The 26,990-nt window shown below is 43.9% G+C and overlaps 1 protein-coding gene across 1 annotated transcript; it reads right to left on the bottom strand.

Moving 5' to 3' along the window:
• Positions 1-4,851: 4,851 nt before the first annotated feature.
• Positions 4,852-26,961, bottom strand: LOC106579246 (tRNA (guanine(10)-N2)-methyltransferase homolog). The gene is made up of 13 exons (XM_014158978.2): positions 26,605-26,961; positions 26,341-26,406; positions 24,867-24,940; positions 24,636-24,717; positions 24,450-24,542; positions 24,146-24,280; positions 23,698-23,854; positions 23,494-23,574; positions 22,790-22,954; positions 22,521-22,602; positions 22,191-22,325; positions 14,099-14,219; positions 4,852-5,373 (listed from the first exon to the last, which is right to left on the bottom strand). Exons 1-13 carry the CDS (start codon positions 26,680-26,682, stop codon positions 5,221-5,223), a joined length of 1,422 nt encoding a protein of 473 aa, XP_014014453.2. The 5' UTR covers positions 26,683-26,961; the 3' UTR covers positions 4,852-5,220.
• Positions 26,962-26,990: the final 29 nt, after the last annotated feature.

Genomic DNA, 26,990 nt, shown 5'->3' with positions numbered 1-26,990 from the left:
CCTTCTGGTCTAACAGAAAGGAAACAACAAAATCCACTGCAGGGTCGTTCCATGTCATTTCCGCAAGCCATGACACCCACAATCCCAGATTGTTCTGAAATATTTTCTGTTGTTAGAAACATAAGATATACAAAATATAATTTCTGGGATGCTTAAATATAATTTAATCTTCGTGAATTTAAGATAATTTATTGCACCAAAATTGGCCATTTTAATTTATAGGATTCATATAATATTCAATTTTACAAGTACTAAGGAGCAGCTCAGAGTATTGTTCCCCCCCCCCATTTTTTAAAGGGATAGTTCACCCTAATTAAAAAATTATATCAGATTTGGACCAAACTTTTTCCTAACAATGAGTAAGACATGAGGAATACAAAGGTCAAAAACCCTCCATGGACCCCCCACGTCAATCCCACACCAACAATGAGTATATAGCATCAGTTCTCAGTTTGACAGGTAGCACGGAGCTGCGGCTCAGAGAATTGTTTCTTCATCCTAAGTAATGTATTCTCAGTGAATTTGGTGATGTTTTTTTCCCGTCATTGAAGTCCTTGGGTTTATTTTTTGGTAATATCAGGATGTAGGATGGGACATAAACTCAGCAACGTCAATGACTGATTTCTCTGAACAGGGGAACAAAACATCACCAAATTCACTGAAAATGGGGATCCTCAATAAATACAAATACATTACATAGGATGAAGAAAAAAATACTCCATGCCGCAGCACCATACTACTTGTCAAACATAGAGAACAGATAGTATATACCCGTTGTTGCGGTGGGATTTGGCGTGGGTTCTGGGGGGTCCGTGGGTGATTTTTGACCATTCCTTTGGATTCCTCATGTCTAACTCATTGTTAGAAAAAGTCTGGTCCAAATCAGATGTTAGGTACTGTATGTATTGAATATTATGTTACCCTATATATTAAAATGGCCAATTTGGGTGCAATCAATTAGCTTAATTTAAAATTCAACAAAATAATGTTTCAGGAATGCTAATCTTTCTAACAACAGAAACGATTTCAGAACAATCTGAGATGGTGGGTGTCAAAATCCTCTTTCTTGTGCTTTATGAGGTGGAACGACCCTGTATCTACTTGTGTCTGGACAGCATCAGAGAAAGTGAGAGCGAAAGCGAGAGAGAGTGAGAGTGAGTGTGCGTGTACACCACACGTCCAAAGAAAGAAGGAACCCCCTCCTAATTATAGTCTCCAGCCACACACTGGAAGTTTGAGTAAACTTTTTCTCACTACGTGGTGGCAACACTCCATAGAGAGACCAGTAAAAATAACAAGCCTGAAAAGCTCTTCTGTTTCTTCATAGGAATTGTTTGTTTACACGTGATGAAGGGGTGAGGAGGAGTTTGGGGCGATAGAGGGAAGATGGGAGGTCTGTGTGTCGTGTGGTAGGGTAGAGTTTCCCCTGATGGGCCAAGGCATGTTAGGAAATCTAAACGATGTGCACCACAAACGATGCAACTGGCGATCGTGTGATCATGTTTTTGCCCTTTTTTTCTCTGGGGAAATTGGGGGGAATTATGGGCGCAGCTGAACCCCGTTGATAAACAGGCTGAGGAGTAAAGTATATAAATGGTCGCTACGCAGGCTTTGGAGATGAAAAATGACCCAGCCACATGTAAACTGTGGTCGGAAAACACAGAAAGCTGCTGACTAACTGCAGTGGGGTAAAAGGTGGGGGCGCCCTGTTATTTGGTCTGGGCCTGGGCTGCCTGACAGAGTGCCTCACTCATCTAAACATGTCCTCTTTAGTCTGGGTATACCAACCACCCAACCAACCCACCAACCAGGGCTGTATTTTTTGCCACCATCTGTATCACATAAATATTTGCTCATCACCTTCCTCCTCCCATCCAAAATAGGCCTGCTGTGAAATAGAGACCTGTTGCTGTTGTTTTTGCTCTTTATTAGTTTAAAGGCCTGTTCGTGGGCACCCTATTTAAACAACACACCTCATTTAAAAACACAGGAAATTAGTTCACTGAATGCAGTTCATTATTACTTACTTTCCTTACAGAGGATAAAGAAACACTTTAATCTGAGGAGTTTTCCTAAATCTTCAAGTGACCTCAATACAGATGGCATTTAATCTGCTCAGGGACTAGAAATTATCTCATTGGGTTCATAGCTCTAGTAAATGTGTGTGGCTTTTACTGGGTTGACAGGCATCATACTCAGAACCATTCTACAACCATTAGTGCAAATCAACACATCATTAAAAAAAGATAAAATAAACAAGCATAACCGTATCACCTTGAAAACAGATTAACAACAGGTTTCCTACTGGACTAGAGGTTGGTCAGTGGACTGATGCTGCTCAAAATGCCACTCTCAGGGATCCAGAGTAATGTTATTTCAGCCAAACACGCTGACAGGCCCTGTACAGAAACAAAACCTATCCCCTACCCCCCTAACAAGCCCTAGACACTTGGCCTCCACCTTACCACCAGCACTGAGAGAGCTCAGCCTCTCAGGTCATGGGTTTATTTATCTGTCTCAGTTCAAAGGTCACAGTTCACCAACAGACAGGGTAGTAGTATTAAATCTTTATTACAGGAAGGTGCCAACCCAGCCCCTGCTCAAAATAAGATCCCTGATTGATTTATGGTATAGTAATAACAGGGTTCATACCCAGGAGGAACCTCAATTGGGGTGACAGGCTCGTGGTAATGGCTGGAGCGGGATCCGTGGAATGGCATCAAATACATTGTTTACATGTTTGATGCCATTCCATTTGCTCCGTTCCGGTCATTATTATAAGTCTCCTCTGGTTCATACACATTTTGACAAATGGAATTTCATGACTTTTCCATGACTTTTAAACCAAACTTCCATGACCAACCATTAGCTGTGTCTCTATGTACATAATGTATAAAAAAAAAGTAAATGTAATGTGGTATTGACACTGGCAGGCTGATCTCTGATCCCATTTACAATCTCCTGTAGTTGTGCAAGCACTTAACCCCCCCCAAAGTAAAATACCAGATAGGCAATTGCAAAAAACACATGGTCAACCCTCAGTCTGTAGAGATACTAGGTGTGCAGGCATTTGATCAAGCCCTGTTCAAACACATCAGAGCCAGTTTATCAAGGCCCGGCTGAGCAGCTAATTTCCAAAGTGTGGTTTGTTAAATGGGGACTGTAATAAAAGCCTGCACACCCACTAGCTCTCCTGGAGGATGGTTGACCACCCTTGATGTATAACATATAAAATACATTTTATGCCTTTGGAAATAATTCACTGATTTAATATATCAAAGAGCAAATGGCTATAGTAGCCTACACATTTTTTTATTCAGCAGATGCAAGTCCACAACTTTTCTTCAGGAAAGTACCTTTTCTAGTTTACTCATATTTATCTTAGAAGTGTTTACTGTGCAGGCTAACTAGTTGTCTGCTAGAAGGGCTGGTCCATTTTTAGCCTAGTTGGCCTGCCTAACTAGTTTTTTTATTTTTATTATTAATTATCTGGACTAATAATGGGGGCCTCAAGGGAAGAAAACGGGCCGGTTTGGGGGCCTCATGGAAAATATTTGCCGATGTGTTACAAATGCCAGGGACGATTTCTGGTCCCAGTCCGCCACTGCTGACTAACGTCTATTGAGTTGCAATGTCCTATACACTGGATACCCAAATCAACAGGAACTAACTCGTTTTGAAGCCAAATAATCCAAAATAAAGGCTACATCTAATATTTTTTTCCTAAAATTACTGTTCGCGATTCACAAAATTATTTTGATTCACATTCGGTTCGAATGAACAAACACAGACGCGCAGTGTCATTCCGATCTTGGCGATATGCAGATTTTTGGGGGGATTGATAAAATATGTAAAAACTGTGACTAAATACATTTTATTAACAAATTATTAAATACATTTCCATGACTTTTCCAGGCTTAGGAAACACCATTATAAAATTCCATTACTTTTAATGACCATAGAAACCCTGAAATAACTTTGTATCGTGTTATGTTTTGATGGTTGTTTGAAAGAGGTCAGATTTGACAAATTAGCAGGTAACATTTAGCCAGTTGGAACCAGCCGGATCGGTGTGGCTAGGTAAAATTAACCTCTGAAGTTATTCCTCCCTGATTCTGTGGTGACAGAGTCTAGATTTCTGACAGAAACTACAGACAGTTAGGTTGCTTCTCACTCTAGCCATATTGTCAAAGGTAGACTGGTATGATTCAGGCTGCGTCCCAAATGGCATCCTATTTCCTATATAAAACGCCCATAGGGCTCTGGTCAAATGTAGAGCACTATACAGTATAGGAAAGTGTGTGCGCCATTTAGGACATACCCACCGTCCTCAAAAGCACTGCCCCCCACCAACACCAGGCAGCCTCCACAAAAGTATTTCCTTCAGTCACACAAACATCACTTCACACAACACCCCCAAGGCTTGGACCATGCAGGGTGGCCAAGATGATGGCATCACTTCTCAGAGCCAACGTTAGATAAACAACACCTTCACTAAAAGAACACACAGTTCAGTATGTCCCAGATTCTGCCAATGATGGCAAAACAACAAACGAACCATGGCTGGCACTTCAGAAACGTATTCTGAGTGTCTTTACAATAAGGAACCGTTCGTTTCTTATAATGTCCGGATATAAAAGCTTGAGAAACGACTTGTGTGATACTGTCAAACTGTTATCTAAATGCCCTCTGGTACATGGATACAGCTGCCTGAAAGTAAAGCCCTTTAACAGTACTCTAGACACTTAGGGCCCTCTTGAATCAAATCTGATAATGTGCTTGCTGGGATAAGACAAAAAAGAACACAGAAAGATGTAGATGTAAATCTCCTGCATCCAATAAATAAATACATATTTTTAAATGGTGTTTATTCGTTCACAATTCACACTCATTATTACACAAAGGGCAATAAACATCAAACAATAAAAAACATATTTGAATAGAAAATGAGACATTTAAAACAGGGAGCCCTATGTCCCCATGGAGTCCATTGTAAACCATAGGCAGGTGTCGGCCCAATCCTAAATGGACCCCTAGAACCTTCACCTAATGCTCTTGTGAGGATTCGATTTGTATATGCAATATGGTGAAACCTTCACCTAGCCTATCAAACAGCAAGGTGGAGTTATTACCATATCGATTGCACCAGTCAAATCCTCTCCACAATTGCATACTGGCTTAGGGGTCCATTTGGAATTGGGCCATCCTGTGATCCTTACATCACTCCCCACCGTTGGTGGCTATCTTGTTGGTCTCCTCCTTTCCTGTCAATGTCCTTTTGCTGATGCCGCTGAAGTACTTTTCCCTGAAGGCGTTGTGGCCTTGGTACGGGCTAAAGTGAGGGTCTGACAGGTGGGCCAGCACATCTGTCTCCTATAGAGAGAGAAAATACAATTCAGCCCCATATACCAACGACAGAAAGGTCTTAGTACAATTATACCTCTTAAATATGCGGAAAAAAAGTGTGAGGGTTGGCCTTCACAAAGTGGAACCAATTCACCTACAACATCGGTTAAGTAAACAACTTTAGCGTCATAAAAATGCCTTTGAACACAGGCGAAGGAAGAAAGAAACCAGATGATATCAGACCTCTGCCAGGTATCCCATTAAACTAACCAAACAACCACAGGATAAAATTCTCACCTTGTTTTCCACCTTTCCGTCACAAGCTCAGTGTAACAATAATAAAATGTTAGCAGAGTGTTAAGTTCCTCATATTGTCCTGGTTAGGGCTTTGGCCAGGTCGTTAGGCAGTGTTTGGCAGGCAAGTTGGATGGAGCGGGAGGGATGGTGAGAGGGATGAGGAGTAACGAGGTGTCGGGGATGCAGAGTGCTAGAAGGGATGACTTCACAACTGGCCTGCCATTCGTCAATGCAACCTCTCTCCGTCGGCCCTGGTTACCACTGCCAGGCAACCTGTCATGGACCTAGAGATGGTTTCCTTCAGTCTCCACCACATCCAAGAGCTTAAAGAGCAATCCTAGATATGAAGCTCCTAATACTTCGTTAGAGCAGGGCTATTCAATAACCACAGAGGGTCAAAGTTTTCCAGGTTATCTTTTCTACCTGGTAGTCATTGATAGGCCTAGAGTTCACACACCTGTCCCAGATCTGAACATTTCCCAACACGACCATACACCAAACCATTCGACACAGAATAGGAAAGCACAGCAACTAACTTCAAAGTGCTCCGTGGTAGGAGTTAAAAACACAAACATCACCTCTGAATGGAAGCAGTTAAATTCACACAAACTGACACTGCAAACTCTCTGACACACACACCACCCCCCGTCCCATGTCATAGAGACATTGAACCACTGGACACTTCCCATTTCCCACTGAGTATTTAAACACTCTATTCCCATCATAGCTCATTCGAATAATTCTACTACTGTACTTTGTATTTAGTGACTGTTTATACCCACAGCATATCTTATTTACATACTGGATTATTGACATAGCTCACTAATATTTACTGCTGTACACATCATTCTTAGTACATCTGGTGTAAATTGTTCCGGTGTATACATACAGTGCCTTTGGAAAGTAAAAGGGTCTAATTTTGGACTCATCAGACCAAAAGTACAGATTTCCACCGGTCTAATGTCCATTGCTCTTGTTTCTTGGCCCAAGCAAGTATCTTTTTCTTGTTAGTGTCCTTTAATAGTGGTTTCTTTTCAGCAATTCAATTCACGCAGTCTCCTCTGAACAGTTGATGTTGAGATGTGTCTGTTACTTGAAACCTGTGAAGCATTTATTTGGGCTGCAATTTCTGAGGCTGGTAACTCTAAGGAACAGATAGATCCTCCACAGCAGAGGTAACTCTGGGTCTTCCTTTCCTGTGGCGGTCCTCATGAGAGCCAATTTCATCATAGCGCTTGATGGTTTTTGCTACTGTACTTGAAGAAACTTTCAAAGTTCTTCAAATGTTATGGATTGACTAACCTTCATGTCTTAGTAATGATGGACTCTCGTTTCTCTTTGCTTATTTGAGCTGTTCTTGCCATAATATGGACTTGGTATGTTACCAAATAAGGCTATCTTCTATAAACCAACCATACCTTGTCACAACACAACTGATTGGCTCAAACGCATTAAGAAAGAAAGAAATTCCACAAATTAACAAGGCACATCTGTTAATTGAAATGCATTCCAGGTGACTACCTCATGAAGCTTGTTGAGAGAATGCCAAGAGTGTGCAAAGCTGTCATCAAGGCAAAGGGTGGCTACTTTGAAGAATAGAATATCTTATATAGATAGATTTTGTTAACACTTTTTTTGGTTACTACATGATTCCATATGTGTCATTTCATAGTTTTGATGTCTTCACTATTATTCTACAATGTAGAAAATAGTAAAATAAAGAACAACCCTTGAATGGGTAGGTGTGTCCAAACTTTAGGCTGGTACTGTATGTAAATATGATATTTCTGTAGATGATTGAGAGAGAAAAAAACCGATTTAATCCATTTTGAATTCAGGCTGTAACACAACAAAATGTGGAATAAGTCAAGGGGTATGAATACTTTAAAGGAACTGTATCTATATATAATAGCATGCTATGAGATATATGTTTCAGGTTTGGGGCTCTGGGAGTCAGAGACATATTCCAGTGTGTGTGTGTGTGTGTGTGTGTGTGCGCGCATGCGTTGATTCGTGCAGGTCTTGCCTTTATGGGAACAATTTGGTGTTTTGAAGTGAAGAGGTTGTCAAATCCAAAGATGGATTATTTTCCATAAAATGTGTGATTAAGTCATTTAAGTGCTGTATATAAAAAAAGCCAATCATAGCCAGATGCTGAGAAGAGAGAAGCACCATCGACATCCCCCTTAACTGTAACTGTGTTGTATTGCGCGTGTACGTTTAAAGAACACACACAGACAACTCATAATAAACATTAAAAGAAACGACCTCACTGTCAACTGCATTTATTTTCAGCAAACTTAACATGTGTAAATATTTGTATGAACATAACAAGATTTAACAACAGACATAAACTGAACAAGTTCCACAGACATGTGACTAACAGAAATTGAATAATGTGTCCCTGAACAAAGGGGGGGGGTCAAAATCAGAAGAAACAGTCGGTATCTGGTGTGGCCACCAGCTGTATTAAGTACTGCAGTGCATCTCCTCCTCATGGACTGCACCAGATTCGCCAGTTCTTACTGTGAGACGTTACCCCACTCTTCCACCAAGGCACCTGCAAGTTCCCAGACATTTCTGGGGGGAATGGCCCTAGCCCTCACCCTCCGATCCAACAGTTCCCAGACGTGCTCAATGGGATTGAGATCAGGGCTCTTTGCTGGCCATTGCAGAACACTGACATTCCTGTCTTGCAGGAAATCACACACAGAACGAGCAGTATGGCATTGTCATGCTGGAGGGTCATGTCAGGATGAGCCTGCAGGAAGGGTACCACATGAGGGAGGAGGATGTCTTCCCTGTAACGCACAGTGTTGAGATTGCCTGCAATGACAACAAGCTCAGTCCGATGATGCTATGACACACCGCCCCAGACCACGACGGACCCTCCACCTCCAAATTGATCCCGCTCCAAATCCGACCATCATCCCTGATGAGACAAAATGGCGACTCGTCAGTGAAGAGCACTTTTTGCCAGGCCTGTCTGGTCCAGCGACGGTGGGTTTGTGCCCATAGCCGACAATGTTGCCGGTGATGTCTGGTGAGGACCTGACTTACAACAGGCCTACAAGCCCTCAGTCCAGCCTCTCTCAGCCTATTGCGGACAGTCTGAGCACTGATGAAGGGATTGTGCGGTCCTGGTGTAACTCGGGCAGTTGTTGTTGCCATCCTGTACCTGTCCTGCAGGTGTGATGTTCGGATTTACCGATCCTGTGTAGGTGTTGTTACACGTGGTCTGCCACTGCGAGGATTATCAGCTGTCCATCCTGTAGCGCTATCTTAGGCGTCTCACAGTACGGACATTGCAATTTATTTCCCTGGCCACATCTGCAGTCCTCATGCCTCCTTGCAGCATGCCTAAGGCACGTTCACACAGGTGAGCATGGACCCTGGGCATCTTTCTTTTGGTGTTTTTCAGAGTCAGTAGAAAGGCCTCTTTAATGTCTTAAGTTTTCATAACTGTGACCTTAATTGCCTACCGTCTGCAAGCTGTTAGTGTCTTAACGACCGTTTCACAGGTGCATGTTCATTGATCAAAATCCAAGATGGCGTAGCAGTCAGATGTGTGTTTGTCTTGTCCCATGTAAATAGTCGGTTTCATCGTTTTTTCCCCCTATATATTTTATCTCACTTTCCACCTACGATCTAAATATACTTTCCTGCAACACGCCTCACCCAATGTGGTACGGATCTGCTATTTTTATACGTTATAACTGGAACCTCCATCAGAAGCTAGCTACTAGCTAGTAGTCACTGTTAGCCACGGCTAGCGGTCTTCACCTTTAGCTCGAACACCAGCCAGCTTTAGCTCGGTCAATACTTGCCAGTCTGCACAGCGCGATATCAACCCAGAGCATATCGGACAGATTTTCTCCCCCACATCACCGGATTCCTGCCGCAAGCTCTGGGCAATTACACCGGATAATCACAGCTAGCTAGCTACAACCGAGTGGCTACTGCTGGCTAACGCCTCTGTCCTGCAGCAAGCACCAGTTGGCCTTGAGCTAGCCTGGAGCTAGGCCCATCTCCCGGCTAGCCTGAAGAGGTATACCCGCTTATTCGTGGGCTACAATACCCCTTTTGCCAATTGGCCTGGACCCTTTATTGCCAACACGGAGCCCGCCGATCCATCATGACTGGTCTGACGACGTAATTGTCCGATGTGGTTTCAACAGGCTTTGCCTTTGCGTTGTCGCCGAAGACCCATCTGCTAGCCCCGATCCGCTAGCTTTCTGAGCGTCGTGCCTCCCACTCGCCTAGCATAGTAGCGACTACCGAACAGCTTCCGGACTCACCTATTGCTGCTCATTAGACCCTATGATCACTCGGCTACACATCCATCTCTCTAATGTCAATATGCCTTGTCTTCTGCTGTTTCGGTTAGTTATTGTTATTTCACTGTAGAGCCCCTAGTCCAGCTCAACATGCCTTACACACCCCACACATGGGGAGACCTCACCTGGCTTAAATGATGACTCCAGAGATGCAAGCTCTCTCATCATCACTCAATGCCTAGGTTTACCCCCACTGTACTCACATCCTACAATACCCTTGTCTGTACATTATGCCCTGAATCTATTCTACCACACCCAGAAATCTGCCCCTTTTATTCTGTTCCCAACGCACTAGATGACCTGTTCTTATAGCCTTTAGCCGTACCCTTATCCTACTCCTCCTCTGTTCCTCTTGTGATGTAGAGGATAACCCAGGCTCTGTAGCCCCCCAGCATCACACCTATTCCCCAGGCGCTCTCATTTGTTGACTTATGAAACCATAAAAGCCTTGGTTTCATGCATGTTGACTTCAGAAGCCTCCGACCTGAGTTTGTTTCATTCACTGCTTTAGCACCCTCCGCCAACCCTGATGTCCTAGCCGTGTCTGAATCCTGCCTTAAAAAGGCCACCAAAAAACCTGAAATGTCAATTCCCAACTACAACATTTTCCGTCAAGATAGAACTACCAAAGGGGGCGAAGTTGCAATCTGCTGCAGAGATAGTATGATAGCATGCAGAGTTCTATCTAGGTCTGTGCCCAAACAGTTCAAGCTTCTACTTTTAAAAATCCACCATTCCAGAAATAAGTCTCTCACTGTTGCCGCTTGTTATAGACCCCCCTCAGCTGTGCCCTGGACACCATATGTGAATTGATTGCCCCCCATTTATCTTCAGAGTTCATACTGTTAGGTGACGTAAACTGGGATATGTTTAGCCCCCCGGCCATCCTACAATCTAAGCTTGACGCCCTCAATCTCATACAAATTATCAAGAAACCTACCAGGTACAATCCTCAATCCGTAAACATGAACACCCTCATAGCTAGCATCCTGACTAACTTGCCCTCTAAATACACCTCTGCTGTCTTCAACCAGGATCTCAGCGATCACTGCCTCATTGCCTGCGTGCGTAATGGGCCAGCGATAAAATGACCACCCCTCATCGCCGTCAAATGCTCCCTAAAACACATCAGCGAGCAGGCCTTTCTAATCGACCTGGCCCGAGTATCCTGGAAGGACATTGACTACATCCCGTCAGTAGAGAATGCCTGGTTGTTCTTTAAAAAGTGCTTTCCTCACCATCTTAAATAAGCATTCCCCATTCAAAAAATGTAGAACTAAGAACAGATGTAGCCCTTGGTTCACTCCAGACTTAACTGCCCTTGACCAGCACAAAAACATTCTGTGGCGTACCACATTAGCATCGAATAGCCCCCACCATATGCAACTTTTCAGGGAAGTCAGGAAGCAATATACTCAGTCAGTTAGGAAAGCTAAGGCTAGCTTTTTTTTAAACAGAAATTTGCATCCTGTAGCACCAATTTCAAAATGTTTTGGGACACCGTAAAGTCCATGGAGAATAAGAGCACCTCCTCCCAGCTGCCCACTGCACTGAGGCTAGGAAACACTGTCACCAGAAAAATGCTTATTGAAATTCTCGATTATTGAAGATTTATCATCTTCAATAATCGAGAATTTCAATAAGCATTTTTCTATGGCTGGCCATGCTTTCCACCTGGCTACCCCTACCCCGGCCAACAGCTCTCCACCCCCTGCAGCAACTTGCCCAAGCCGCCCCCGCTCCTCCTTCACTCAAATCAAGATAGCTGATGTTCTGAAAGAGCTGCAAAATCTGGATCCCTGCAAATCAGCTGGGCTAGACAATCTAGACCCTCTCCTTCTAAAATTATCTGCCGCAATTGTTGCAATCCCTTTTAACTAGCCTATTAAACCTCTCTTTCGTATCGTCTGAGATCCCTAAAGATTGGAAAGCTGCCCCAGTCATCCCCCTCTTTAAAGGGGGAGATACTTTAGACCCAAACTGTCACAGACCTATATCCATCCTGCCCTGCCTTTGTAAAGTCTTCGAAAGCCAAGTTAACAAACAGATGACCGACCACTTCGAATCCCACCGTACCTTCTCCACTATGCAATCTGGTTTCCGAGCTGGTCAAAGGTGCACCTCAGCCACGCTCAAGGTCCCAAACGATATCATAACCGCCATAGATAAAAGACAGTACTGTGCAGCCGTCGTCATCGACCTGGCCAAGGCTTTCGACTCTGTCAATCACTGCATTCTTATCGGCAGACTCAATAGCCTTGGTTTCTCAAATGACTGCCTCGCCTGGTTCACCAACTACTTCTCAGATAGAGTTCAGTGTGTTAAATCGGAGGGCCAGTTGTCCGGACCTCTGGCAGTCTTTATGGGGGTGCCACAGGGTTCAATTCTCGGGCTCTTGCTGGTGGTGATTCTCTGATCCACCTCTACGCAGACGACACCATTCTGTATACATCTGGGCCTTCCTTGGGCACTGTGTTAACAAACCTCCAAACGAGCTTCAACGCCATACAACACTCCTTCTGTGGCCTCCAACTGCTCTTAAATGCAAGTAAAACTAAATGCATGCTCTTCAACCGATTGCTGCCCGCACCTGCCCGCACGCCCAGCATCACTACTCTGGACGGTTCTGACTTAGAATATGTGGACAACTACAAATACCTAGGTGTCTGGTTAGACTGTAAACTCTTCTTCCAGACTCACATTAAGCATCTCCAATCCAAAATCAAATCTAGAATCGGCTTCCTATTTTGCAACAAAGCCTCCTTCACTTATGCTGCCAAACATACCCTTGTAAAACTGACTATCCTACCGCTCCTTGACTTCGGCGAAGTCATTTACAAAATAGCCTCCAACACTCTACTCAGCAAACTGGATGTAGTCGATCACAGTGCCATCCGTTTTGTCACCAAAGCCCCATATACTACCCACCACTGCGACCTGTATGATCTCGTTGGCTGGCCCTTACTACATATTAGTCGCCAAACCCACTGGCTCCAGGTCATCTATAAGTCTTTGCTAGGTAAAGCCCTGTCTTATCTCAGCTCACTGATCAGCATATTAACACCCACCCATAGCACGCGCTGCAGCAGGTATATTTCACTGGTCACCCCCAAAGCCAACACTTCCTTTGGCCGCCTTTCCTTCCAGTTCTCTGCTGCCAATGACTGGAATGAATTGCAAAAATTACTGAAACTGGAGACTTATATCTCCCTCACTAATTTAAGCATCAGCTGTCAGAGCAGCTTACCGATCACTGTACACAGCCCATCTGTAAAGAGCACACCCAACTACCTCATCCCCATACTGTAATTTATTATTTTGCTCTTTTGCACCCCAGTATCTCTACTTGCACATCATCATCTGCACATCTATCACTCCAGTGTTAATGTTAAATTGTAATTATTTTGCCACTATGGCCCATTTATTGCCTTACCTCCCTAACCTTACTACATTTGCACACACAGTACATAGAGTTGTCTATTGTGTTATTGACTGTACATTTGTTTATCCCAAGTGTAACTCTATGTTGTTGTTTTTGTCACACTGCTTTGCCTTATGTTGGCCAGGTCGCAATTGTAAATGAGAACTTGTTCTCAACTGGCCTACCTGGTTAAATAATGGTGAAATAAATTAAATAAAAATGGTTTATAGTTCATTGAACAAGCATGGGAAAAGGTGTTTAAACCCTTTACAATGGAGATCTGTGGTCATTTGGATTTTTACAAATGATCTTTTTAAGACAGGGTCCTGAAAATGAGAAGTTTCTTTTTTTGCTGAGTTTATGTGCATGCTCGCACATACAAACACGGCACAAACATATTCAGTGGCACACACGGGTACTTTCTTTAGATACATGTGTGTCATTCATAGTAAGCGCAACACGAAAACCTACAATTATATGGTGTTGCAATCACATTCACAAAGGGATCCATCTACCTTTTCGAAATGGGTGACGTTCCACTCAAATGCATACACACGCTCATAACAGCACAGTCACATACAGGCCAGATGAACACACACAGGGTAGTACAAAAGGAAAAGCACACACACACACACACACACACACACACGGGCGGACAGACAGACACATACAGATGGAAGGACAGACAGACACCCACCTCTGGTTCCTTGATCTTCTCCATGGTGATGAGACGTCTGGAGGTGTGGCTGGAAAGGGTCTGTTCACAGTTACTGACCAGTCTGAGACAGGCGTTCAGGGGCACCATCTCTTCACAGTACCTACAACACACACACACACAAACACTCTACTGGTGAATCATCATGGTTGAGTACATTTTTAAACAGCCGGTCCTGTACTGTAGCATGAACCAATAAGTCTAAAGGGTTGATGGGTCCAAAATATCCTCCAAAACCACAATATCTGCATCTCACCATACACTCACCTGCAGAGTAGACCAGCCTTAGCCTCCATGTAATCCCCTCAAAATTACACTACATCCAGGCCAGGTCAGCTCTCTCTCTCCATTAAACTCAACCCAGATCAGCCCTCTCCTCCCTCCTTCTCGCTATCCTCTTTCCCGCTCCCAACTCTAGGCCATTTCTCTCTCAGCTCTAGGCCTTTACTGACCATGTCATGATCTGACTGAAGTGGACAAAAGCCACTGTGAAAAAGGTGAACTAGATTAGATTTAAGATATCGGGAAAAACGTAGTCTTGTCAGGAGTGCTCAATGTGTGTGTGTGTGTGTGTGTGTGTGTTCATGCGCATGTCGGCCTAGCACCACAACTAAAGCTGTCCAGGGCAAGGTACTGTATTTATTAGGATCCCCATTAGCTAGGGTCAAAGCTGTAGCTACTCTTCCTGGGGTCCATGAAACATGACATTAATAGACCATTACATCTGAAGGACAGAACTACCTAAAATCACATAATACATAACATTAATCGACAGGTACAGAACTACATCAATTAAAAATAACACACTTTCATATTCTTTTGCCTTGGCAATCCATGCAACATGTACTCAAATGGCTCCACTACAGTCATCCATTTTGATACAGTTGCTTACTGTTACAACTGCAGCTCCTCATCCTAACCTCTCAGAACCAGTTGTTCTGTAAACACTAGCCAGAATCTCACAAAATTAGGAACCCCCCCATGTCCTTGGTTCTCCAGTTTAACGTCAATACTATTCATAATAATAATAATGTGATTAATAGATGCTATTGAATGCAAGTGCCTGTAGAATACAGGCCTCTAGTGTGTGTGTGTGTGTGTGTGTGTGTGTTTGTCAGCACTGTGACCAGAGCAAGGCATTCCTTCTACCTGCCAATCACATCTTATTACTGGGTAGCTGGACCGTCCACATGGGCCGTTTTACCACCTTTATGGATGGTAGACTGAGTTAACACTTTAAGGGCGGTAGACTGTAACACATACCTTAGTTAACACTTTAAGGGTGGTAGACTGTAACACATACCTTAGTTAACACTTTATGGGCGGTAGAATGTAACACAGCAAATGTTTGGTTTAGTTCATTTCTATGCACTAGACAGGGTGAAGGACGTAAGTTATTATGAATAGTATTGACGTCAAACTGGAGATTCTTATTTTGTGAGATTCTGGCTAGTGTTTACAGAACAACTGGTTCTGAGAGATTAGGATCAGGAGCTGCAGTTGTAACAGTAAGCAACTAACTAAATGGATGACTGCAGCATAGCCATTATTATGAGTACAGGTAGATTACGAGAGAGTGTTTGTTTGCATCTGTAGCACTTTCTCCTACCAGCACCACACTGACTCTGGGCCAGATTTTCACCCTACTGTTTGTCTTCTGGGTTGCCATGGCCACTGTGGAATACAGGCCTCTAATGTATTGTGGTGTGTGTGCTTCGGTAAGCACCCTAAACGAAGCGGGCGTTAATTCTTCCTGCCAATCACCTCTTATCACTGGGTAGCTGGATCTGCCACATTGGCCGTTTCATTTAAAGATGGGTGGGGCTGGGCCTTTCACTTTCAATACAGCTTTTTCCATCCTCAGACAAATATAGAGTTGAAACCTCTGTGCAGATGCTTATAAGCAGCACAGGAGGCTGCTGAGGGGAGAACGGCTCATAATAATGCCTGGAACGCAGCGAATAGAATGGCATCAAATACATCAAATCAAAATGTATGTCACATGCGCCGAATACAACAGGTGTAGACCTTATAGTGAAATGTTTACTTTGAAGCCCTTAACCAACAATGCAGTATATAAAAAAACAAATACCCCCCCAAAAATAAGAAATAAAAGTAACAAATAATTAAAGAGCAGCAGTAAAATAACAATAGCGAGGCTATACACAGGGTGCACCGGCACAGAATCAATGGAAACCATGTGTATGATGTATTTGATACGATTCAAATAATTCCACTCCAGCCATTACCACGAGCCTGTCCTCCCCAATTAAGGTGCCACCAACCTCATGTGATAGGCAGGTAGACTAGGGGTCAGGTTAGAGTCCATTTAAGCCCAGTAGGCTGAGGTGCAGTAGACTAGCCCATGTCTTCTACCTTTATTTCCTGGTCAGGGCTCTACACTGACTTTTTTTGACAAGGGGCATGTGTGCGCCTAAGTTGAAAAATGTAGGAGCACAAAGAAATTTAGGAGCACAATGAAATATATTTGACGTAACAAGCCGTTTTCATTGTAGCAATGGTGCAAGGGTGACGGTCATGAATCTGCACTCCGTGTATTCTCCATGGCACTCAGGGGCTGCCGCACAGTGAAGTAATCCTTGCCATAATTATCTTATTATTATTTTATTTTTTTGCCGCTCTGGTGCTCCAAATAAAAAATGTCAGGTCGCACAGCAAAATATTTAGACGCATATGCAAGTAAAATGGTCGCACTGGAGAGCCCTAATGGTATACTGTAGGTCAGAGACACCGGCATTAAGCAGAAGGATCTGTCCTCAGTATGGCAGCAGCAGGAGTGTTGTAGACAAAAGGAAGTTGATAACCCGGTAAAACCAACCATGGGGATTCAAACCCCATCAGCTTCCTGTTAGCTTTGCACTCTGCTTCATTAGCGCCGTCTGGCTCATGACTTTAACCCATAGAGAATGATAGAAACCTCTATTGACCAAAAGGCCATTTTAGCATGGGCAGCGCCATTGAGGGCTTCCACCATGCTTCGGCCATTTTAAAGTAGTCAACTCGTGGTGATTCCTATGGGTTGTAGCCTCAATGGCGCTGCCCATGCTGTCACAGATGCCATAATAGCACAGATATAAAGATGAGTCCTCTATCTATCTCTATGCTTTAGCCTCAGAGATAATGGGTCTGGTTCCTGCCAAGGCGCTACAGCAGAGGAAATGGCAACAGACCACACCGCAACTGGAAAAGTTTTGAACTAGTTCAAACTTAAATACAGCATCAGAGGGGGGAGAAAGAGAGCGACTAATGAGCTTGAAAAGCCACAGAGTTAATTGAAACACTGAAAGGCAGCTGAGGCACGGGGCAAGGCGGTGCTCGTCATGACGATGGCGGAAATGTTTTAATTGGCTGGCTTAGGGGACCTCATCACTCAGGCCTGTGACCAGTGTTTGGGGACCCCATATTGGCCTGCGTCTGGTCCCACCCCAGCCCAGCAACAGTAATACAACACAGCAAATCGTTTTTTCCTACAGCAGCTGCACTGCAACCCCCCCCTTTGTGACACCAGTGTTTACAAACAAGCATGTTGCTACACAGTCCTGTCCCCTTACACCATTTAGTCACCCTGTTCTATGTCAAAGGTCCACTGCAGTAACAGTCATTGGTGAAAGGCGACATCTAGTGGTGTAGTATATCTCGCTCTCTCAGGACAGACTTAGAACCACCTAAATCTAACCAGCTTAGAGCTCTACCATTAATGTTTCAACAGTGTTGCACAGATCTGGACCTGGAGACAGGCTGTGTTTGGTCAGTGTCAGCCAATCAGCATGTCTGGCCTCATGGGTTTATTTTGGCACTCTGCCCTGAATGAGACAGGGTCAGGAACTGCTAGGTAGTTACACACCCGGAGTGAGGAGCAGAGCAGAGCACAGGCACACACAGAGGCACACAGTCAGTCAGACAGAGGCATACAGTTGCACACAGACACAAACACACACTCTCTCTTTCAACCACCAATGCTAAGGGCTATAGCCCTCTCTCCCTTTCCCTGTCTCAGCCAGTCAGTGTGGGGAACTCCAGTGTGTGTGTCACAGACAGTCAGGAGGAACTGCTGGAGGTGAGCGGGAGGTGTAATAGAAACATCACAGGGCTGTGGTGCGTGGTCTGGTCTCATCTTCCTGATGCTCAGACCCTGCCCTGTAATCAGTGGCCAGGAGTCCCAGGGGCCTGTATCCTGTCTGTGGTCCACACAGTAAACCAGCTGTATGAAACAATACACCCAATATACCTCAGGACACCTGCACACTGACCAGAACACCACTAACCCCAGGCCTGAAGACTTTATGGGACAGAGAATGAGATGTACTGATGGGAATAAACACCTGGTCCTGACAGAGAATATGATGCTTATGAGGGGGGAAGAGGTGCAGGGAGAAAAGCCTGTATCTAAACTAGAATGCTTCGTTAAGCAGATCTAGTACAGTAGCAACACTTCATCAGGGTGTAGGCTAAATCACCAGTGTGACTGTTGCCCTCTAGTGTTTTTAAAGTTATTTTATTTAACCTGGTAGGCCAGCTGAGAACAAGTTCTCATTTACAACTGCAACCTGGCCAAGATAAAGCAAAGCAGTGCGACAAAAACAGCAAGTTACACATAAACAAACATAGTCAATAACACAATAGAAAAATCTATGTAGAGTGTGTGCAGATGTGGAAGAGTAGGGAGGTAAGGCAATAAATAGGCCATTGTGGTGAAATAATTACAATTTAGCATTAACACTGGAGAGATAGATGTGCAGACGATGTGCAAGTAGAGATACTGGAGTGCAAAAGAGCAAGAGGATAAGTAACAATATGGAGATGAGGTAGTTGGGTGTGCTATTTACAGATTGGCTGTGTACAGGTATAGTGATCGGTGAGCTGCTCTGACAGCTGATGCTTAAAGTTAGAGAGGGAGATATGAGAATCCAGCTTCAGTGATTTTTACAATTCGTTCCAGTCATTGGCAGCAGAGAACTGGAAGGAAAGGCGGCCAAAGGAAATGTTGGCTTTGGGGGTGACCAGTAAATATCCCTGCTGGAGCGCGTGTTACGGTTGGGTTTTGCTATGGTGACCAGTGAGCTGAAATAAGGCGGGCTTTACCAAGCATAGACTTAAAGATAACTTGGAGCCAGTGGGTTTGGTGACGAATATGTAGTGAGGGCCAGCCAACGAGAGCATACAGGTCGCAGTGGTGGGTAGTATATGGGGCTTTGGTGACAAAACGGATGGCATTGTGATAAACTACATCCAGTTTGCTGAGTAGAGTGTTGGAGGCTATTTTGTAAATGACATCGCCAAAGTCAAGGATCGGTAGGATAGTCAGTTTTACGAGGGTATGTTTGGCAGCATGAGTGAAGGAGGCTTTGTTGAGCAATAGGAAGCCGATTCTAGATCGAAGATGCTTAATGTGAGTCTGGAAGGAGAGTTTACAGTCTAACCAGACACCTTGGTATTTGTAGTTGTCCACATATTCTAAGTCAGAACCGTCCAGAGTAGCGATGCTAGGCGGGCGGGCGGGCAGGTGCGGGCAACAATCGGTTGACGAGCATGCATTTAGTTTTACTTGCATTTAAAAGCAGTTGGAGGCCTCGGGAAGGAGTGTTATGGCATTGAAGCTCATTTGGAGGGTTGTTAGCAGTGTCCAAAGAAGGGCCGGATGTATACAGAATGGTGTCGTCTGCGTAGAGGTGGATCAGAGAATCACCAGCAGCAAGAGCGACATCATTGATATATACTGAGAAAAGAGTCGGCCCGAGAATTGAACCCTGTGGCACCCCCACAAAGACTGCCAGAAGTCCGGACAACTGGCCGTCCGATTTGACACACTGAACTCTGTCTTCGAAGTAGTTGGTGAACCAGGCGAGGTAGTCATTTGAGAAGCCAAGACTATTGAGTCTGCCGATAAGAATGCGGTGATTGACAGAGTCGAAAGTCTTGGCCAGGTCGATGAAGACGGCTGCACAGTACTGTCTTTTATCTATGGTGGTTATGATATCGTTTAGGACCAGCTCGGAAACCAGATTGCATAGCGGAGAAGGTACGGTGGGATTCGAAATGGTCGGTCATCTGTTTGTTAACTTGGCTTTCGAAGATTTTAGAAAGGCTGGGCAGGATGGATATAGGTCTAACAGTTTGTGTCTAGAGTGTCTCCCACTTTGAAGAGGGGGATGAACGCGGCAGCTTTCCAATCTTTAGGGATCTCAGACGATACGAAAGAGAGGTTGAATAGGCTAGCAATAGAGGTTGCAACAGTTTCTGCGGATAATTTTAGAAAGAGAGGGTCTAGATTGTCTAGCCCAGCTGATTTGTAGGGATCCAGATTTTGCAGCTCTTTCAGAACATCAGCTGTCTGGATTTGGGTGAAGGAGAAGTGGGGGGGGGCTTGGGCAAGTTGCTGCAGGGGGTGCTGAGATGTTGGCCGGGGGTGGGTAGCCAGGTGGAAAGCATGGCCAGCCATAGAAAAATGCTTATTGAAATTATCTATTATCGTAGATTTATCGGTGGTGACAATGTTTCCTATCCTCGGTACAGTGGGCAGCTGGGAGGAGGTGCTCTTATTCTCCATGGACTTTAGTGTCCCAAAACTTTTTGGAATTCGTGCTGCAGGATGCAAATTTCTGCTTGAAAAAGCTAGCCTTAGCTTTCCTAACTGACTGAGTATATTGGTTCCTGACTTCCCTGAAAAGTTGCATATGACGGGGGCTATTCGATGCTAATGCAGAACGCCACAGGATGTTTTTGTGCTGGTCAAGGGCAGTCAAATCTGGGGTGAACCAAGGGCTATATCTGTTCTTAGTTCTACATTTTTTGAATGGGGCATGCTTATTTAAGATGGAGAGGAAAACACTTTTAAAGAGCAATCAGGCATCCTCTACTGACGGGATGTAGTCAATGTCCTTCCAGGATACCCGGGCCAGGTCGATTAGAAAGGCCTGCTCGCTAAAGTGTTTTAGGGAGCGTTTCACAGTATTGAGGGGTGGTCGTTTGACCGCGGACCCATTACGCACGCAGGCAATGAGGCAATGATCCCTGAGATCCTGGTTGAAGAGAGCAGAGGTGTATTTAGAGGGTAAGTTGGACAGGATGATATCTAAGAGGGTGCCCTTGGTTACGGATTTAGGGTTGTACCTGGTAGGTTCCTTGATAATTTGTGTGAGATTGAGGGCATCTAGCTTAGATTGTAGGACGGCCGGGGTGTTAAGGGCACAGCTGGGGGCAGAAAGGGGTCTATAACAAGCGGCAACAGTGAGTGACTTTCTGGAAAGGTGGAATTTTAAAAGTAGAAGCTCGAATTGTTTGGGTACAGACCTGGATAGTAAGACAGAACTCTGCAGGCTATCTCTGCAGTAGATTCCAACTCCGCCCCCTTTGCAGTTCTATCTTGTCAGAAAATGTTATAGTTAGGGATGGAAATGTCAGGATTTTTGGTGGCCTTCCTAAGCCAGGATTCAGACACGGCTAGGCCATCCGGGTTGGCGGAGGGTGCTAAAGCAGTGAATGAAACAAACTTAGGGAGGAGGCTTCTAATGTTAACATGCATGAAACCAAGGCTTTTACGGTTACAGAAGTCAACAAATGAGAGCGCCTGGGGAATGGGAGTGGAGCTATGCGCTGCAGGGCCTGGGTTAACCTCTACGTCACCAGAGGAACAGAAGAGGAGTAGGATAAGGTCTAACAGGGTAAAGGGAAAAAATAACAGCATCTATCAGCAGGAAAAACAGCTGACTGGTGAGGTTGACCCTGTGTGCAATGAGGTCTTATCAAATGCTGTTTGTATCTATTCAACATCACAACAGTTGATGACAGTGCTACTTGGTTTACACATAGAGAAGAGGGAGACTGTGTAGACGATAAATCTGTGAGCTCAAACCCATCTAAACACCATGACGATACATTAGACTGAACACCAGATGTGAATATTTGACCAATTCAGACTATAGAGCTTTAACAGGAAGTGCTGTATCCAGGGACCACAGATGGATATTAACCATGTACCTGTATGTAGATAACTCTGGTGCAATACTGGTGTTGTTGTGAACGGTCTCTGACAAATAAACACGTCAATACTCACTCTGGCCTATAGATTGGTAGCCAGTAGACTAGCCGCCCCCCAATGACCAGGTGATGAGCTGAGAAGTTTAACAGGTCAGTGAAGATGTCACTCAGGTGGTAGGCCATGGAAACGGGGACATGGCTGTCTCCAACACTGGATGAAAGATAAGGAGTCTGTTACTGCAGTGAAGATGCCTTTACACAGATTTAACATCATCTGAGAGGACTTTGTATATCTCTAGTGTATCTATTGCTTGCTTGCAAGTTTTATAGGCCTTCTTTTTCAAAACTAAGCAAATATGCAAAGCACTATAAACAACACAGACTCAAGAGGAAGATGAAGACGTACTAGTCTTCAGATGGCTTCACACTGTTTACACTGTCCTTCTGAGAGCCTGTTCTCCTGGTTGACTCCCGAATCCCATAGGGGGCTGAGAATGAAACAAAAACAAAAATGAAAGACAAGAGATTTCAACAGATTTAAATCTGAACAAATCACAAAGAATGTGGACTTCAACAGACAGACGTTTTACTCATGTATGACTGTACAGGAGACATTACTGGATGGGGGACCCTACATGGGAAGAGAACACACAGAGCTCTAGGATAAGAACATACGGTCAGTGATGATGGCGTCAAAGAGCACTCCATCCCTCCAGATAGGCTTGGAGGCGTCAGACACAAGGACGTCCACATACAGCTTCTCTGAGCCGTACTGACGCAGGTTGGCTCTGATGTTCTCATCTGGACCCCTCCACTTCTGGTTCTTACGACTCGCTTTGCCTGAAAAATAAACCAAAATACAGCAATGCACTGGGTTGTAATTAGGGCCGGGACGATACCAGTATCGCGATACCTCTTAGTATCGTGGCAAGGAAACAAAACACAAAGCGGATTTAACTTCTTTAGGAAAACAGCCCTAATGTTGGAAACATTATATTGTCATCCAGATTCATATTTATTTATTTTCAAAGCTATAGCACACAATATTTTACATGCACACAGGTATAAAAGGACCAGTAGAGTTTGATCTACTTCTTGATTTCTTTGCCATGGAAAAAATATTGAGATAGTGGTTATCGTCCCAGTCCTAGTTGTAATCATATCACATATCAAGTGTTAGGCCTATAGGACAATACAATTGGATTTGAGCATGAATATGAGCACAGGAAAAATTGAAGTATTTAAAAAGATGATAGAAAGAGCATAACCAACATAATGTTCATCGTATAAATGGATTAACTCGCTTACCAAAGCACAAGATATTTAGCTCTGGGTTTCAAAATAAGAGAAAGTAAACAAGGCCATTTCTAGGATATTACCTATCCCATGGATGGTGTTGTAATCAATATCTGTTCCACAGACATACGCACCAAAATGAGAGCATGCAACCAGGAGGCTACCTGAGAGAGAGAGAGAGAGAGAAAGAAAATATCCAATAAGCACAGACTAGCCTTGGGTTCAGCTAAGATGCAGTGTATTTCTGCAAGTGTCAGTTCAAAGACCAAAAGTAACTTTTTTCTTACCAGTCCCAACGAAGGGGTCGTAGACCAGGTCGTAAGCTTTGACCCTGGCGTGGTTGGCCATGATAAAAGACAACCCAGCGTCCATACTGGTGTTACCTATGAAGTGCCTGTTCTTCACACTGTGAGAGCGAATCAACTCACGCTGGCCATCTGCAATCTAAGGAACATACAGTTGATAAGACAAGATCCAATATAGGCTTACCTTTATCATTAAATTAAACAGTGCTTTTCAACCTGTTACCTGGCTTATACACGGGGGACTTGGGAAGACTCATAAGGACATAGGCCTCATGATAAGTTACACAAGAGGGAATACTTCAGGCAGACCAAAATGTGATTGGGAACCAAAGGTTAACAACCACTGCGGTAAATAACATTAATGAGTTATAGTAATTACTCATTTATATATTGACACAGAAATGAAGGAGCACACAGCACACTGACTCACCCATCTCCCAAAGTAGATGTAGAGGGGCTCGTCTGGGATGTCGTTAGGGTCAGTTCCATAGTCCTCCAACAGACAGAAGATGTGTTTAGGGTTCCTTAGATTGACCCTTCCCTCGAAGGAGAGATATTCCATTGCCTTGGGGAGGAAGACCACAGGGTAACTTGTCCAGGTGTCATGGTGCATACTGCATATCAGTGCCTGCCTTTAACACAATAGTGCAGTACAAAAGGTAGAGTAAGTTGACTTTTCTGGGCTCAATCTTAGGTACAAATTACTGGGACCAAGTCAAATGTATCATACTCACATCTATCTTCTTAATTCTATCTTCGAACTCTAGAGTCTTGTTGAAAGTGTAGACATTGATTTTGTATGTGGAGTCTTTTTGTAGGAAGGGTGACTGTTGGGAGGGGTAAAGTTACACACATTAGATACTCCACATTAGTGGAGTAGTTTGCGCTCCATTTAGATAGTAATGTAATTTCTCACAAACCATGTTCTCTGTTGGATATTTCAAGAGCGAGGTCCTGAGTTCAATGTGCGTTCTGCCATGACCCCACAGCTCAAATGCAGACCTAGGTGATAAACAACCACAAAAAGGTCATTACAATTACTCTGACATTCAAGTTGAGAATAACCTCAGAAGAGAAGGGCTGATGAGCAATGCTGCAGTACCCCTCTAGCTCTTTTCATTGCAACTCCATTGTTGTTCTCTCTCACTTACTTTGCACAAACAGTTCTGGCCATGATGCTGTTGACATCTTCCTCTGACAAGCCATTCAGGCGCCAGAATGGAGACTGGGGAGAAGAATAGCAGATTTTAGGATTTGAGTAGCCTATGCATGGACACATGGCCAACTCCTCCCTTCATTGTGGGCCGGTTTAGGATTATTGGTGTCTCTGAGGGGTCTTTGGCCTGGTTTGCTAACTACCTCTCTCAAAGAGTGCAGTGTATAAAGTCAGAAAATCTGCTGTCTCAGCCACTGCCTGTCACCAAGGGAGCACCCCAAGGCTCAATCCTAGGCCCCACGCTCTTCCCAATTTACATCAACAACATAGCTCAGGCAGTAAGAAGCCCTCTCATCCATTTATATGCAGATGAATTTTGTGTCCAAAACAAAGGTCATGTGGTTTGGTAAGAAGAATTCACCTCTTCCCACAGATGTTAACACTACCTCTAAGTGTTTAGAGCTTGAGGTAGTCACCTCATACAAGTACTTGGGAGTATGGCTAGACGGTACACTGTCCATCTCTCAGCACATATCCAAGCTGCAGGCTAAGGTTAAATCTAGACTTGGTTTCCTCTGTCCTACTCGCTCCTCTTTCACCCCAGCTGCCAAACTAACCCTGATTCAGATGACCATCCTACCCATGCTAGATTACGGAGACAATTTATAGATCGGCAGGTAAGGGTGCTCTCGAGCGGCTAGATGTTGTTTACCATTCGGCCATCATATTTGCCACCAATGCTCCTTATAGGACACATCACTACACTCTATACTCATCTGTAAACTGGTCATCTCTGTATACCTGCCGCAAGACCCAGTGGTTGATGCTTATTTATAAAACCCTCTTAGGCCTCACTCCCCCCTATCTACCTCAGCCCTCCTCCTCCACATACAACACCCGTTCTGCCAGTCACATTCTTTTAAAGGTTCCCAAATCACACACATCCCTAGGTTGCTCCTCTTTTCAGTTCGCTGCAGCTAGCAACTGGAGAATGAGCTGCAACAAACACTCAAACTGGACAGTTTTTTCTCAATCTCTTCATTCAAAGACTCAATCATGGACACTCTTACTGACAGTTGTGGCTGCTTTGTGTGATGAATTGTTGTTTCTACCTTCTTGCCCTCTGTGCTGTTGTCTGTGCCCAATAATGTTTGTACCATGTTTTGTGCTCCTACCATGTTGTGTTGCTACCATGTTGTGTTGTCATGTGTTGCTGCCTTCCTTTGTTGTTGTCTTAGGTCTCTCTTTATGTAGTGTCTCTCTTGTTGTGATGTGTGTTTTGGCCTATATTTATATTGTATTTTTAATCCCAGGTCCCTACAGGAGGCCTTTTGCCTTTTGGTAGGCAGTCATTGTAAATAAGAATTTGTTCTTAACTGACTTGCCTAGTTAAATAAAGGTTAAATAAAAAAATTAAAATTGGTATGGCTATCAGGCAAATAATACATATGGACACTAACTTATTTTACCTTTTCTTTGAAGCTTTCACCTGGATCAAACGGTTTGCCCCTGAGGGACAGCAGCGCCCTAATCTCCTGTAATGTTACTACAAGAAATAAAATCAGAACATTTCTGAAGAATTCAAACATGACAGCTTGCAGCTTGTAACGTTACTAGCTTAGCAAGCTAATGTATGGGGAGAAATGCCGTAATGAGACACCCAGATCTTTAGAGATGGAGAGAAATAACACAACATTTACAGTTTGACAGAGGTGCGACATTGATATGCATACCGGTAGCCTGAAGTCAACATTGTCGTGGGCCAGATGTATCAAATATTGTAGGCATGTTCTGCTACAGTGGATCGCCATGTTCGAGTTCCCACGCAAAATACATCCGGCTAGAAACCGCGTCCCCGAAAATAGTGGTTCCTGTCTGTTTCAAAATAAATACCACTTTACCAGCAATGAATGTGCATTAAATGCATGTATTTTGGCAACGCAAAATAAAAATTAGTATGTTTCAGTTTTGTCATTAACGTCCAAATAATTGTGTGCTTATTATTCTGTATAGCTGCTACATAACTGCTTCATAAATTAGGGTGAATCATTTTACTGTAGAGAGAGCTAATGATCCACCAACTAAACATATCCCAAAGTTAAGCTGCTTTACTTCAGAA

This window comes from Salmo salar, chromosome ssa02 (assembly GCF_905237065.1).
Source record: "Salmo salar chromosome ssa02, Ssal_v3.1, whole genome shotgun sequence".
In the NCBI taxonomy this organism is placed as follows: domain Eukaryota; kingdom Metazoa; phylum Chordata; class Actinopteri; order Salmoniformes; family Salmonidae; genus Salmo; species Salmo salar.
Note: the sequence above shows the minus strand (reverse complement) of the source record. Positions and strands in the feature narration are given on the sequence as shown.